This window comes from Trachypithecus francoisi, unplaced genomic scaffold (assembly GCF_009764315.1).
Source record: "Trachypithecus francoisi isolate TF-2019V2 unplaced genomic scaffold, Tfra_2.0 Lachesis_group11, whole genome shotgun sequence".
In the NCBI taxonomy this organism is placed as follows: domain Eukaryota; kingdom Metazoa; phylum Chordata; class Mammalia; order Primates; family Cercopithecidae; genus Trachypithecus; species Trachypithecus francoisi.
This window is the reverse complement of record NW_022681456.1, coordinates 90,999,969-91,015,568: the sequence shown is the minus strand read 5'-3', so window position 1 is coordinate 91,015,568 and position 15,600 is coordinate 90,999,969. Positions and strand designations below refer to the sequence as shown.

The 15,600-nt window shown below is 34.2% G+C and overlaps 1 protein-coding gene across 7 annotated transcripts in view; it reads right to left on the bottom strand.

The window, feature by feature from the left end:
- Positions 1-12,289: 12,289 nt before the first annotated feature.
- PUS7L (pseudouridine synthase 7 like) overlaps positions 12,290-15,600 on the bottom strand; it is a 32,521-nt gene continuing 29,210 nt past the window's right edge. For 5 of the 7 annotated variants that reach the window (XM_033222357.1, XM_033222355.1, XM_033222356.1 and 2 more), the window contains 2 exons: positions 15,403-15,456; positions 12,297-14,398 (listed from right to left, as the gene is read on the bottom strand). In XM_033222357.1, the coding sequence (XP_033078248.1) occupies positions 14,066-14,398; positions 15,403-15,456 (387 nt within the window). In that variant the 3' untranslated portion in view covers positions 12,297-14,065. Of the gene's footprint in view, positions 14,399-15,402; positions 15,457-15,600 lie in introns of all 7 variants that reach the window. The other 2 variants (XM_033222359.1, XM_033222352.1) reach the window with 2 other exon arrangements.

Here is a 15,600-nt window from a genome sequence, read left to right as displayed (position 1 = left end):
TTGTATCTAGTCTCTTGGATAACATGAAATACAAGTGTAAATGCAGTAGTCAAGGATTGAAAATGCTAAGTTTGCTAATTTTGCTTATCAAAGAACACATACAGAGTATTTCCCAGTAGCTCCTACTAAAAGAAATTCTATTCAACTGCAATTGCTAGAGCTATTCAGCTGATTATCAAAATACTTCAATTCATCATCTAAAAAGTGATTGCTTAATAAAAGTAAGCATTCTAAAACTCCAGAAATAGGCAGAGTGAACTGTAGGGTAGCCCCCAGTTTTTCTTAGTGCACTAAGTCATGCAAGTATACCTAGTAGAGTTACATGAGCTATGAGGGGGTTATAAGTGCAAGGATATATTTCCCTGTGAAATTAGAGCAGGCATTGAAGTTGAAGGATGGCTCCTAGTGAGTTTTCTTTGGGGAACACTAAGTAATCAGCAGTACAAAGGTCACAGAAGTATCTTATGAAGCCAACCAACCACCTATGGCTTTCTGTGGCTGTGGAACTGATCAAGTCCAGTGAAGACTGAGACCATGGGGACATGACCAAAAAGAGAGAGGAAAAACAAAGGAGAAAGACACAGGGCAATAAACAGCCATTTTTATATGGACATCATATTTTATAACATTATTTATTTTTAATATATCCTGAAAATGCAGAATGGTTAAGAATAATGAGGAATCTTGCCTTCAGCCTCTTCCTCTATTTTTTCTGACACCATATAGGGTATTGCGCCCCAACTTTTTCTCCTCACATGAAGAAAGTGATAATTGTGTCACTCTAAAGTAGACTGGAGAGGATTAGGGGTATTAGTGGGGAAAAAATGATTACCTTTCTTTACATAATTATAAGAAAAAATACAACTACTAGGGAAGATATTAAGTATAGAATTTGTATAAAATTTCAAAATAAAGTATTTTGAAATTTTAACAAGATATTCGAGCTTGCTTTTCTGACCATAATACTTTAATAGTGGGTTTTGTGTGTGAAATGGCTACATACACTTCTTGGCTAAACTTAGGATTAAAAGAATAACAGGCAAAGTGTTTGTGAGAGTGCCTAGCAAATAGTAAATGCTCTTTAACTGTATATAAAATTTTGTGGAAAATTTTAAAGTCTTCTTTTAGAGTTGAAATGTCCTCCAGGTTCATCCATGTGGTGGCAAATGACAGAATTTCCTTTTTTTAAAAGGCTTAATAGTATTCCATTGTGTATATGTACCACCTTTTCTTTATCCATTCATCTGCTGATGGACACATAGGCTGGTTCTATATTGTGGCTATTGTGAATACTGCTGCAATAAACATGGGAGTGCAAAGATCTCTTCAACATACTTATTTCATTTCCTTCGGATATATGCCCAGTAGTAAGATTGTTGAATCATATGGTAGTTCTATTTTTGATTTTTTGAGTAGTCTCTATACTATTTTCTATAATGACTGTACTAATCTACATTCCCACCAACAATGTACAAGGATTGATTCCTTTTTCTCCACATCCTTGCTAAGATTTGTTATCTTTCATCTTTTTTTATAATAGCCATTCTAACAGATGTGAGGTGACAGTCACTGTGGTTTTGTTTGCATTTCCCTAATGATTAGCGATGTTGAGGATTTTTTTCAAATACCTATTGGTTATTTATATGTCTTTCTTTGAGAAATGTCTATTCAGGTCCTTTGTCCATTTATTAATCAAGTTTTGTTTTTGTTTTTGCTATTACTTTTGGATATTAACCCCTTACGGTATGTATGGTTTGCAAATTATTTTCTCCCATTCCGTAGGTTGTGTCTTCATTCTATTGATGGTTTCCTTTGTTCTGTTCACGGTAATCACCATGGGTTTTCTCATAGACTAGCCCCCTAGTACATTTAAAATGCAAGTTCATCGGCTGGGCATGGTAGCTCATACCTGTAATCCCAGCACTTTGGGAGGCGAGGGGGGTGGATGAAGAAGTCAAGAGATCAAGACCACCCTGGCCAACATGGTAAAACCTCGTCTCTACTAAAAATACAAAAATTAGCTGGGCATGGTGGCACACACTTGTAGTCCCAGCTACTTGGGAAGGTAGGCAGGAGAATTGCTTGAACCCGGGAAGCGGAGGTTGCAGTGAGCCGAGATTGTGCCACTGCACTCCAGCCTGGCGACAGAGTGAGACTCCATCTCAAGGAAAAAAAAATATATATATATATATATGCAAGTTCAATATATGTGTTCATGTGTGTGCATCCGCATGTGTGTGTGTGTGTTCCCCAAACCCTAAATACAGCAAAGCAAAGAGAAAACAGGGCAGCTTTTAAAAACGAATCTGCTTCAAAAGAGCTGAAAGGATTATTAACAGATTTAGATTTAGCAGTTTCCTCAAACCAAAGGATGTTTTATATTTATTCTTGCATTCTAAAAAATTTATGACACAAAACAATATAAAAGTCCTTAAAATTTATTGAAAGTGTAAGTAATATTTTTAAAACATATACTCATGTAACCAAATACAGGCCAGAAGATAGTCTGAGAATGGAAATTTACATTCCAAACTCACACTGAAATAGAGATGCAAAAATCCTAAACAAAATATTAACAAATAATATGATTGATCTCAGAAACAGTATTGAGTAAAAGAAGGAAGACAAAAACACAGACATGTACAATTCCATTCACGTAAAATTCAAAGTCAGACAAAACTGTATATTTTTTAGGAATGAATACATGGGTGGTAAAGCTATAAAGAAAAGTAAGAAAAGTATTATAAAAGTTGAAATAAAAGTAACCTTGAAGTTGAGGACTTGTGATTAAAGAGGTGTTCATGGAGGATTTACTGGATGCAAAAGCTGTCTTCTATCTTTTAGGTCTGTGGTCTCATAACGTAAGAAACAGGTGGGGGGACTCTTCCTTATTTTTTCTAATCTCAGGAACAGTTTGTGTAGACTTGAATTATTATTTTTTTGAATGTCTAGTAGAACCAACCATTGAACCCATGGGCCTGACCTTTCCTATATGGAAAAATTTTATACTACTGGTTCATTTAATGATTACAGGATTATCGTTATAGTATTTACATAACACAATACTGTTAAATTATATTTTTAAATGAGTTTTCCATTTTATCTAAACTTTCAATAATATTGGCAGAAAATCATTTATAATATTCTATTATCTTTTTAATTTTTATAGCACCTATAGTGATTTCCTTTGTAATTATGATATCCGTTAGTTGTAATTGCATTATTTCCATCAGTCTCACCACAGGTATGTCAGCTCTATTAGTATTTTCAACAAACCAACTTTGGATTTGCAGACCCTCTCTTTTATTCTGTTTTTTTTTTTTTTTTTTCATTCATTTCTGTTTTAAGTTATCCTTTCCTTCTTTCTTTTGATGTTCTACTTAATGTCATTTTCCTAACTTCTTTAGATGGGTGCATAGCTACATAATGTACAGGCTTCCTTCTTTTCTAGCATAAGCATTTATGAATGTAATCTCCCTCTACATGCTGCTTTAAGTGCATTGCACAAGTTTTGATGTGTAGTATGGTTTAATCATTGACTTAAAAATATTTTCTAATTTCTTTATGTCTTACTTGACATATAGATTACTTAGAAGTGTATCTCTTCACCTGTAATCCCAGCACTTTGGGAGGCTGAGGCTGGCAGATCACTTGAGGTCAGGAGTTCGAGACCAGTGTGGCCTACATGGTGAAACCCCATCTCTAGTAAAAATACAAAAATTAGCTGGGTGTGGTGGCACACGCCTGTAATCCCAGCTCCTTGGGAGGCTGATGCAGGAGGATCACTTGAACCCAGGAGGCAGAGGTTGCAGTGAGCCAAGACTGTGCCACTGGACAGGTGATAGAGTGAGACTCCATCTCAAAAAACAAAAAATAAATAAGTGTATCTCTTAATTTCTGATATATAGATATTTTCCTGTTATCCTTTTGTTTCTCATTTCTAGTCTAATTGTGCTGTGGCAAAAGAATATACTCGTATGGTTTCAGTCATTTGGAATTTTATTGCATATGCTTATAGTCCAGTGCACAATTTCCATAAATGTTCCATGGATGCTTTAAAAGAATAGAGGTTCTATGGCTGCTGAGTATATTAGTCATTCAGTATATTGTTAAAGCTGCCTTTAAGGTTTTTCTTTTTATTATTGATGCTTTGCATATTCACTATGATGTATCTCAATGTAGTTTTTTATTTTATACTGCTTGGGATTCACTGAACTTCTTAAATCTGTACTTTATTGTCTTATTAGTTCCAGATAATTATCCATGTTTTCTCTTTCTCTAGTTTCCTAAGTGCATTCTATATGTGTCCTCATCTATAAAATGAAAATAGTAACAGTACTCATCCCACATGTAAGTACTTGTTGATAAAATATAAAATGCTTAATACACAGTACTCAATGATTGACAACTATTGTCATTACAGCACTTAAAATGAATTTTCCCCAACTTTCCTTAATGTCATAAAGTTTTAGAAATATGCAGATAAATTCAGAGATAAGCAGAAATTACATAATCACTAGCTAGGCAAAGTGGAAAACTGAAACACTTTCCATTAGAAATCAGTAGAGCAAAGTGGTTATCATCATGGCCCTAAAACAACTTCTTCAAGCCCTAGAATCTTCATTTGTTAAATGACAATAGTTATCATACCTGACAGCTTGTTCTAAATTTTAAATGAAATTCTACAATGCATTTAATATTTCAATAAAAGGCAAAGATGTAACTGTTACAAAAGAAAGTGCATTATAATGATACCCAATTTTAATATTCTAAACTTTCTATGAGGGGAAAGAACTATTTTAGAACTTTCTTGAGAATAAGAACTAAATAAATTTGCTAAGGTATATTTGCAGTATTCACTAACCATTTTTAACCCTGTTATATGTCAGGCACTGATAGGTGCCAGAGGTATAAAGATCAATGCTCCTGAATAATTCACAGTAGGTGATCCAGATATTTAATCAAATAAGTACAATACAATGTGAGCAATGAGATGGTAGAGAACTATACAAAAGGCTATGAGAACACAGATTTCACAGAAAAGACATTTAATATAAGCAGAGATGTTCCAGCCAATGGGAAGGGGAGGTTAAGGTGTATAACATGGGAACATCTGCTATACAGGCTGAGCATCTCTAATCTGAAAATTCAAAATCCAAAATCCTCCAAAATCCAAAACTTTTCGAGTACTGACGTAATGCCACAAATGGAAAATTCCACACCTGACTTCATATGATAGGTCACAGTCAAAATGTAGGTGCACAACACGTAGTCTATTCAGTGTTCCCAAAGGAAAAATAAATTACCTTCAGGCTATGTGTATAAGGTATACATGAAACATAAATGAATTTTGTTTAGACTTGGGTTCCAACTCTAAGAGTATCTCATTATACATGTACAAATATTCCAAAATCCAAACATATCTGAAATCTGAAACTTTTAGTCCCAAACATTTTAGATAAGGGGTATTCAACCTGTATTTGTGAAACAGCTGTAACAAAGGGTATGTACTATGGAGTAGTGACAGATGTCACTTGAAGATTTGGCGCCATATTTGCAGGACTAAATGTGCTATGTTAAGGGGTTTGGACTGTTACTACATAGATACTGGGAAGCTTCTGAAATGTTCTATGGCCCCAAAACAATGACAGGATCTCATTTCTACTTTTTGGAGAATAACTGGCAATAGTAAACAAGATGGACTGACTACAGTGAAAAACAAAGGCCAGCCAATTAGAACATTATTATAATAATCAAAATAAAGAAAAGATAAAAAACAGTCATCAAATGTTTTCAATGCATTGGGAGAATGCTCTTCCAACTTAGAATAACTGCTTCCCAGATTTGCTATTGCCTCCTAAATGTGAAAATTACATTATTATTTACATAGAATAAAAATGTATTAGATTCCTTTGAGATATTTTACAGAAAAATAAATTAGTTTCCTTTTGAAAATCATATGCAAAAAAATTCATTTTATTATAACCTATCATTCATTTTATTATAAGGGAATTATAAAGGTTATAGAAAAAATATCCATCTTCCCTTTTTAGAAAAGAACACTAGTTCTTTTCGTTCCCCTGCCACAGAGGACGCATTGGAAACAATGATCAGCTCAGATTAAAACCCTATTGTACTGAAAAACTCAGAATCCTGATTTAACTAAGTCTAACGAAATACCAGTAAGGCTTATTAGAAAAGGGAGCCTTGGTATAAAAGCATAAAGAATTGAGTTCTAACCCCCTCCACTCTTCACCCTATCCTGTTGCCCAAACACCCTTAGTTAAGGAATGACCAGCTCTTTGATCTCTTCTCTTTTAAAATAACCAAATAGCTCTTGTTTTGACTCCATGGCTAAACTCCATCCTTGCAACAGGAGTTTTATTTCTACATTGGTAGTTGAGTTTCTAACAAAAAAGACAATTTAATGTATCTTACATTTTGTAATATGTTCTAAAGACTAAATTTAAATAATTTCATGGCTATCCTGACTTCTGTCCATAGTAAAATTTTTCTTTTGTAAGAGGCGGCCTATGTACACAGGCAGAGTAAATTAACTCCTGCCTCAAAGTTGCTGAGAAAATGAATTGCTTAAGAAGATTAGAGTCATTTTCTTTACTTAGAGGTATTCTTGACAACCCACACTGAAATTACACAAGATTAACTCCATTAACACCATTTCCGATTCTTTAAACGAGTAGCTTTTTAGAAAGCAGCATTTAGACTGAATAGTTCAAAGCATATTTTAAGAGGAGATCTCAAGATGCTTAGAAATGCTAAATAAGTATCACTTAAGGATTTAGAATGGAGTGCTGAGAGGTCAAGTAACATATTGGTCGTACAGTGAGCTGTAAGTGAAATGAAAAGATGCTGCTTGATTTTCTCTTTGCCATTTAGTCTGCATATTCCATTTGCAAGTGGCATTTCAAATCAAATGAAAACTTAAGGAATATAACACTGTTAATCCCTCAAGCAAACGGATATTATTTATTTTTGTCTTTCCCATAGCATTTTATAGAGTACCTTTCACTTATTCAAATATTTGTTGATTATGCCATATATTTGACATTATTTTGTGGCCTATTAAATACATATAAATCAGAGGGCTTAGAAAAACAGATTAAAACAGTACTATAAGACAGAATCTTTCTGAAATTAGAAAGCAAAATCTATTAACACAGGCCCAAAACTTTAAACTAGTTATCCTAGCTGCCACTGGTGCCACTAAAATGTACAATGCGTAAAAATCTCTCTCTCAAAATGTTATCATGAGCCACCAAAACCATTCTGAACAAATGCAATCATAACCTATTAATTCCCTTAAATTTCCCTCTTTGATCTTTAAGTAGTCTTCAATGTTTTTAACTGCAAAATAATACACAAATATACTCATGTTTGAAATTCAAACATCAAAAGTAAATGGAGGAAAAAAGTCCTATTTTCCTACCTCCCTGTATCTTCCTCCAACCTCTTTTCCTACTCTTACATTAAAGTAAAAAAACTTTGCATTAAATTATATAGAGTTTCATTTTCTTTCTGTTCTCTTAAAGATTGCTCCCACGTAGAAAATGTTAAGGAACATTGACCTAGACAGCTCTTAAAGATCCCAATTTGAATGAACTACTGAATCCCCAGATTTAGAAATAGTTGTTTCTACTACTACAAAAAAAACCTCTAAAAATATGAATTGTAATTACTTTATGCTAAGAATAAGTCAGATCAGACCTCAACGGAAAGTCACTAACCATTTTATTATAAAAATTTTATCAGGGAGCATAGTAAAGTAATACTAACTATAGTAATACTAGCTGAAATTTACTGAGAATTTGCTAGGCACCAGACACTGTTCTTAGTGTTTCATAAGATTTTCTAAAATCAAATCTCTATCAGTAAAATCTTAAGATACAGCATGTGATCATCAATGCCTCTGCTCATAATGTCTTAAATGTGTACATATTTCATAATTTTGTTTGATGCAATACTATCCTGGACTGAAAAATAACTAACAGTACTTCAAGTCTGAGAATTCTACAACAGAGTCAGTGGGTTACTAAAGTCACATATTAAAGCAGTGGTAGAGCCCATCTCTGATTTCAGGGATTCTCAACTGTACCAGTATATTTCCCATACTCTAATCATTCAGGTATTGGTATCATAATTACTGCTGTTTCTATACTATTATTTATTTAATACCTTTAAATTGATTCTACCTCTTTAAAATTAAATTGGGACATGGATGAAGCTGGAAACCATCATTCTCAGCAAACTATCGCAAGGACAAAAAGACAAACACTGCATGTTCTCACTCATAGGTGGGCACTAAACAATGAGAACACTTAGACACAGGAAGGAGAACATCACACACCGGGGCCTGTCGTGGGGTGGGGGAGGGGGGCGGGATAGCATCAGGAGATATATCTAATGTAAGTGATGAGTTAACGGGTGCAGCAAACCAACATGGCACATGTATACATATGTAACAAACCTGCACATTGTGCACATGTACCCTAGAACTTAAAGTATAATAATAAAAAAAAAAGAAATGAAATCACAGTTCTAAAAATAAAATAAATACAAAAATAAATAAAATTAAATTTAGTTTTAAAGGAAACATAATACCATCACATAAACAGGAAGCCAGAATTGATTGCCATAAATAAAAGGGAAAATAAATTCAATAAAACAATGCAAGCCTATTAAATTCTAGCTACATATTATATTGTTGCCTGTTGATGTTTCTGAGCCTGAAGCCCGCATAGCTGGCTAAAAAGGTAAATTAGCAAATGTTGATATATGTAAATAGTATCAATCAGCTTTCTCCTTCCTTAAACAGAATGACTGATGCAAAGACTGAAAATGAATTGAGAAAGAACAAGTTTCTCACTATGCTTTTTCAATGATATTTGTGCCAGGTACCATCTAAAACACCTCCTATGATCTACAATGATTTTACATATTATTATAATACAAATCCCAAAATATTTTGGGAAAACTTCAAAATGATTTGGGGATTTCCTGAAGGGATCCCCTTTACTTTATATTTTGGTCTCAGAATCTCAAAAGGTATCTTGTCTCTGCCAAGACACGGCCCAATATGCCTATTAAATCAACGGCAAGTAATATCAAGTTGGTAGAAATGGAAGTTATATTTTAATTTTTAGTTTTTTTTTTATGAGATGGAGTCTTGCTCTGTCACTCAGGCTGGGCAATCTTGGCTCACTGCAACCTCCGCCTCCCAGGTTCAAGCGATTCTCCAGCCTCAGCCTCCCAAGTAGCCCAGCTAATTTTTGTATTTTTAGTAGAGACAGTGTTTCAGCATCTTGGCCAGGATGGTCTTGAACTCCTGACCTTGTGATCCACTCGTCTTGGCCTTATAGGCGTAAGCCACCGCGCCCGGCCTAAATGGAAGTTATTATCCAAAAACTTGTTCTCAGAAGGCAAATGTTAGGTAGATGAAAACAGTACTGATTTAGGAAGTATAATCGCACTCACCCCACACACTATTTTGTTTGACCTGGATTAGGTTAGTAAACTATTCAGGTATGTTTCCAATCTGCAAAATAAGTGAAGATAATACCTCCACACAGGGTGGGAATATGGATTAAAATGTGAGATACTGACATAATAGATACTCAGAAAATGTTAGTTAAATCAAAAGTTACATGACTTTCAGTTTTTTACAACTCACAAAAAAATCAAGGTGTTTTAAACTTAATATTAATAAAAACACCTCAATTTGTTTCACCTAACCGACTCCCAGGCACTACTGCTGGCTCAAACAACCTTGGCAATTAAAACTAATTCAGAAATAACAAAGCTGGAGGCATCACATTACCTGATGTCAAACTATTCTACAAGGCTATAGTAACCAAAATAGCATGGTACTGATACAAAACAGACACATAGACCAACGGATCAGGTTAGAGAACTCAGAAATAAAGCCACACACCTACAACTACCTGGTTTTTGTTAAAGTCAACAATTACAAGCAATGGGGAAAGGACTCCCTATTTAATAAATGGTGCTGGGATAACTGGTTAACCACATCCTGAGGATTGAAACTGGACCTCTTCTTTTCACCATATACAAAAATCAACTCAAGATGGGTTAACAACTTACATGTAAAACCTAAAACTATAAAAACCCTAGAAGAAAACCTAGGAAATACCATTCTGGACCTAAGACCTAACGAAGATATCATGACAAAGACTCCAAAAGCAATTGTAACAAAGCCAATAATTGACAAGTGACATGCTGGCTCAAGTCTGTAATCCTAGCACTTTGGGAGGCCGACGTGGGTAGATCACGTGAGGTCAAGAGTTTGAGACCAACCTGGTCAACATGGTGAAACCCTGTCTCTAATAAAAATACAAAAATTAACCAGGTATGGTGGCGGCCACCTGTAACCCCAGCTACTCGAGAGGCTGGGGCAGGAGAAAGGCTTGAACCCGGGAGGCAGAGGTTGCAATGAGCAACTGCACTCCACCTGGGTGACAGAAGGAAATTCCATCTAAAAAAACAAAAAAAAATTGACAAGTGGGACCTAATCAAACTAAATAGCTTCTGCACAGCCAAAGAAACTACCAACAGAGTAAACTGACAGTCTACAGAATGGGAGAGAATATTTTCAAAGTATGCATGAACAAAAGTCTGATTTCCAGAATCTATAAAGAACTTAACAAGCAAAAAATAGCCCCATTAAAAAAGGAAGAAAGGACATGAACAGATACTTCTCAAAAGAAGACATCCATGGGCCAAAAGCATATGAAAAAATGCTGAACATCACTAATCATTAGGGGAATACAAATCAAAACTACAAGCAGATACCATCTCACACAAGTCAGAATGGCTGTTATTAAGAAGTCAAAAAATAACAGATGTTGGGGAGGCTGCAGAGAAAAGGGAATGCTATACACTGCTGGTGGGCATATAAATTAGTTCAGCCTCTGTGTAAAGCAGTTAGAAGATTTCTCAAAGAACTTAAAGCAGAAATACCATTTGACCCAGCAATTCCATTATTGGTTATATACCCAAAGAAATATAAATTGCTCTACCATAAAGACCATGCACACATGTGTTCATTACAGCAATACTGACAATAGCAAAGACATGGAACCAACCTAGATGCCCATCAACAGTGGACTAGATAAAGAAAACATAGTACATATATACCAGATAATACTACACAGTCATACAAAAGAACAAAATTATGTCTTTGCAGCAACATTGATGTAGCTGGAGGCCACTATTCTAAGCAAATTAATGCAGGAACAGAAAACCAAATACCAAATGATCTTACTTCTAAGTGGGAGCTGAACTTTGAGTACACGTGGACTCTAAGAAGGGAACAACAGGCACCAGGGCCCACTTGAGGGTGGAGGGTGGGAGAAAGATGAGGATCAAAAAACAATGTATCATGTGCTACGCTCATTACCTGGGTGATGAAATAATTTGTATGCTGAACCCCCACAAAATGCAATTTACCCATGTAACAAACCTGCATATATACCCCCAAACCTAAAATAAAAGTTGGAAGAAACAATAAAAAGGAAGCAAAACTTTGGAAATGGGGTTATAGAAGGTCAGCAAAAGGTGGGTTTGAGATGTTTGGGTAGGTTAAGTGAGTATTTTGAAGATATGGCTTCTCCTTTGGCATGTTTAATTGTGATGCTTAATGGACATCCTTGCAGTTTAACATGACACTTTAAAAATAAATTATCTCCTAACAATGATGTGAAGAAAAAAGAAACCTAATCCAAAGATCACGCTTATGAAGGTCTGAAATGCTCCAGCAAAACTGCAAAAATCTAAGTGACTAGTGATCAGCTGGTCCAAAGCATACTATTAATAATAAAAGTCCTTAAACAAAAAGAAAATGTAACATGGCAAGTCTTATTGGCATATAAAATAATATTCCACATGAATGATATCTCAATACATTTTATGGTGATGAAATAAACTTACTGATTCTTTATACACAGCTGAAGTATTTACTAAATAAATAAATAAGTCTAAAATTATAGTGCCATCTGCAGGCAAAGAAAGTAATATCAATGATACATTTTCATGCTTTCATATTTTCAGACAGCTACTCAAAACTTTTAAAAACTAAGATTTAATAATGTATATAACTCATTTTATGATTACATTTATAGGATATAATTTATCATATAAAATAAAACATTTTTCTAAATTTTTTTACTACCTAATAGAACATCACTTCATTCTCAATACAATATTAAAATGATGGCAGTAATCCAAAGAAAATCAATGGTACTACAATATCCAATTTTTGTGTGTTGAGAATTATTTACTGCCAAAACATATAACAAAAAAAACTTTTTAGTATTAAAAAAAATCCAAATACCCCATCATCTTAACAGGAAAGCATTTTCATTTATTTGTTTTTATCTTCCAAACTTGCATCTGCAGACACTTATTTAACAATAACTAAATGCCAGGCACTTTTTAAAGCTGCTTCACTTATATTAACTTAGAAAATTCTCACAGTAAGCCTATGAGATAGGCAATGTTAACATGCCCATTTTACAGATGTTGAAACTGAAGCACATGAGTTTAAATAACTTTCCCAAGGCTGCAGTGCTATACATGGCAGTGCCAGAGTTCAAACTGGGTAAGTTTGCCTCCAATATCAGTGCTTTTAATCACTACGCTAACATGCCTCTTATTTGTGAAAGATGAATTCAGAGCATTATTGCAGTTGCAATATATATGTTCTACTTTTAGGGGACAATATTTTCTCATGAAACTAAATTGTTCATTGCTTTTTTAAATAACTACATATTTTACCATCAAGTTGATACATATCATTTTACTCACTTTAGTTATGTAATGATGGACTTTGAAAACTGTTTTTAGTGTCTTTAATTGTATATAAAAATATTGCAATAAGCGAATCTTGCATTGCATATAGCTTCTCTTCCTTCTTTTGGATTTTATTTCCTTATGCTAATATTTCCCAAAATGGTTAAACTGGCTTAAGCATATAAAGTATCACATTACTGATATATAATGCTCCATACTGCTGTTTTAATTTCATCATGATATCTTACCAACAATGAAAGAAATGCTCAGATATTCCTAAATCAATACATGTCTACATGCCGGTCATTCCTCCCCCACCCCACCCCTGTATTTAACTGATATAAAATGGTTAAGGATGATTTATAATGTGGGATAGCTAAATCAACAAAAATTAAAATTTTCAAATGGGCACAATGTTTTATTCCTCCAGCAACAGAACATGTGGAAATAATCCTATTATTTGTCACTTATGAAGCTGGCATTGTCTTGATTCTATCAGTAACCTACACACAAAAAAATCAACAACATACTCAGAGTCACCAGTAAGTGTCAGAGCTAGAATCTAAGCATAAATCTGCCTGATTCTGACACCTGTTTTAGATAATACGAAAAAAAATTACAAATGGTCGAGAGGATCAGCATATAGCAATGTATAAAAATTGGATGAGAAATTTTATTTCAGTCTTCATCAAAGATTATTTGTCTCACAAAGAGGTAATAACTACTCTGGGGTACCTATCACATACAGAGGGATGATATTTCCCTTGTATATTGTTCTGATCAATAATTTCAAAAATAGGAAAGGAGGACAATAATAATTAGCAAAATGCTTCATCTATGTTTCTCTCCAACATTTGCTTTACTGCAACCTAATTTCACCAAGGTTCTAAGCAAGGAGCTGGAGGATATGAACATTCACAACTTTTTTTCTTAAATGTTATCTTGCAGTATTATATATATTCCTAATGGTTTCAAAAGATTGTAACTTTATTACACAGAATAAAGGTCACTGAAACATACAATAGAAAAAAACACCGGCTTTGGGGTCACGTGGACCTTAAATTTAGACCCTGACACTTACATGTCCTCTATAAAATTATAGTATCAAATCCTAACTTCTCAGGATGCTGTGAAAATTAAAAGAGATAACAATTATGAAGCTCCTAACACATGGGAGGTGCTTAAGACATTTTAGCTCCCTTTCCTTCAGAGTGACACATATACGGTTATACCAAGCGTATCAGTTTAAAATGTCATGCTTCATTATTTCCTTCAGACAAACGGTAGCATAGCATGAAGCATCAAGATCAAAAGAGATCAAAAGAGACAAAGCTGTTTCATCAATGTGGGAACCTTTCATTTTGACATCAATGTCATGATCTTCCATTAGTTGGTATGAGAGATTACGGGGATGTTTCAAAATCTGTCTATAGCATCCTGGTACATTCAGTTTCAGAGCAGGTACTTTAAACCTACATGTCTGTAGTCCATCTCTGCTAAGTATGTCACGGTACCACTGCCCTACCTTGTTCTTTGGATACTGAATATTGTATCCAAGTATTGGAAGAACCACCTGTGAAAGAAAAGAGGGAAAAAATATGAAAATAGCCTTCAAAAAGATACATGATCATATTTTTAATGTACTTTTATGACTGGGACCCGGATTTGTAAAAACAGTCTCAGAATATAAACATCACAATAAGCCTAAAACATATTTTAAATAATATGCTATGATATTTTTATGCTGTCAAAGAAAATAGCTAACTAAAATCAAGGACTCACAATAACTAAGGTAACCAACTCAAATCAGATATTATTAGAAAATTCACTATTCAAGAAGTTTAGGTACACTTAATTAGCTGATATCGACTTAATCTCTATAGAATAAAGCATGTACTGTCTGTAACACGAAGAGTAACCTCTACTGCTCAATCACATTACCAGTATTTTGGTGGGCAATCTTAAATTTTCTTATTTCTTCCAAAACAAGAAAGCAAACACATAGCAACACATTCAATGCTTATTTTCTTAGCTGCTTGTGAGTAAACATTGCATTTTGTGGGGTATTCTTCCTTTGCTGGTGTCTTCTAGACAGTTTTCTTGAACAGTACCAAAAGGTAGTCAAGAAAAGCAAGAAGGTAAAAAATTCAAATATACACAATATGAATGAATCTGAAATTCACTATGCTAAGTGAAAGATGCCAGACCCATAAGGTCATATACTGTAGTATTCCACTTATATGACATTATTTCAAAGGCAAAACCATAGTGACAGAAAACTGACCAGGGGTTGCCCTGGGTGAAGGATGGGAATGGGCACAGGAAAATTTGGAGAGGGGAGGAAACTGTTCTTTATGATTGATGTTTGTGGTGGCCACACAGTCCTACATTTATCAAAAATATGTTGATCAAAGCCTCTACAATTATAAACTAAGTGAATTTAATTGTATATAAATTATATCTTAATTTAAAAGTTATTTAAAACAAAAAAGAGGAGGGGAACTAGTCAACATTTTGCTTTTTGGGGACAACGTCTACACTTAGGTCTAAGTGATAGTAATTTTTAAGCAAATTTACCTGATGTATTGCATACATATTAGCTGATCCCTCCTCTTCAGTTACCAGGTGAACCTAGTTTTAAAAAACATGAAAATATGAATGATTTCCACATGTTCCAAATTTCCTCCACTTTCAATTTTCCCTAATTCTATTATATATAAATCAGTTCCTACGCTGAATATACATAGACCCAAACAAGATCTTATCATAATTTGT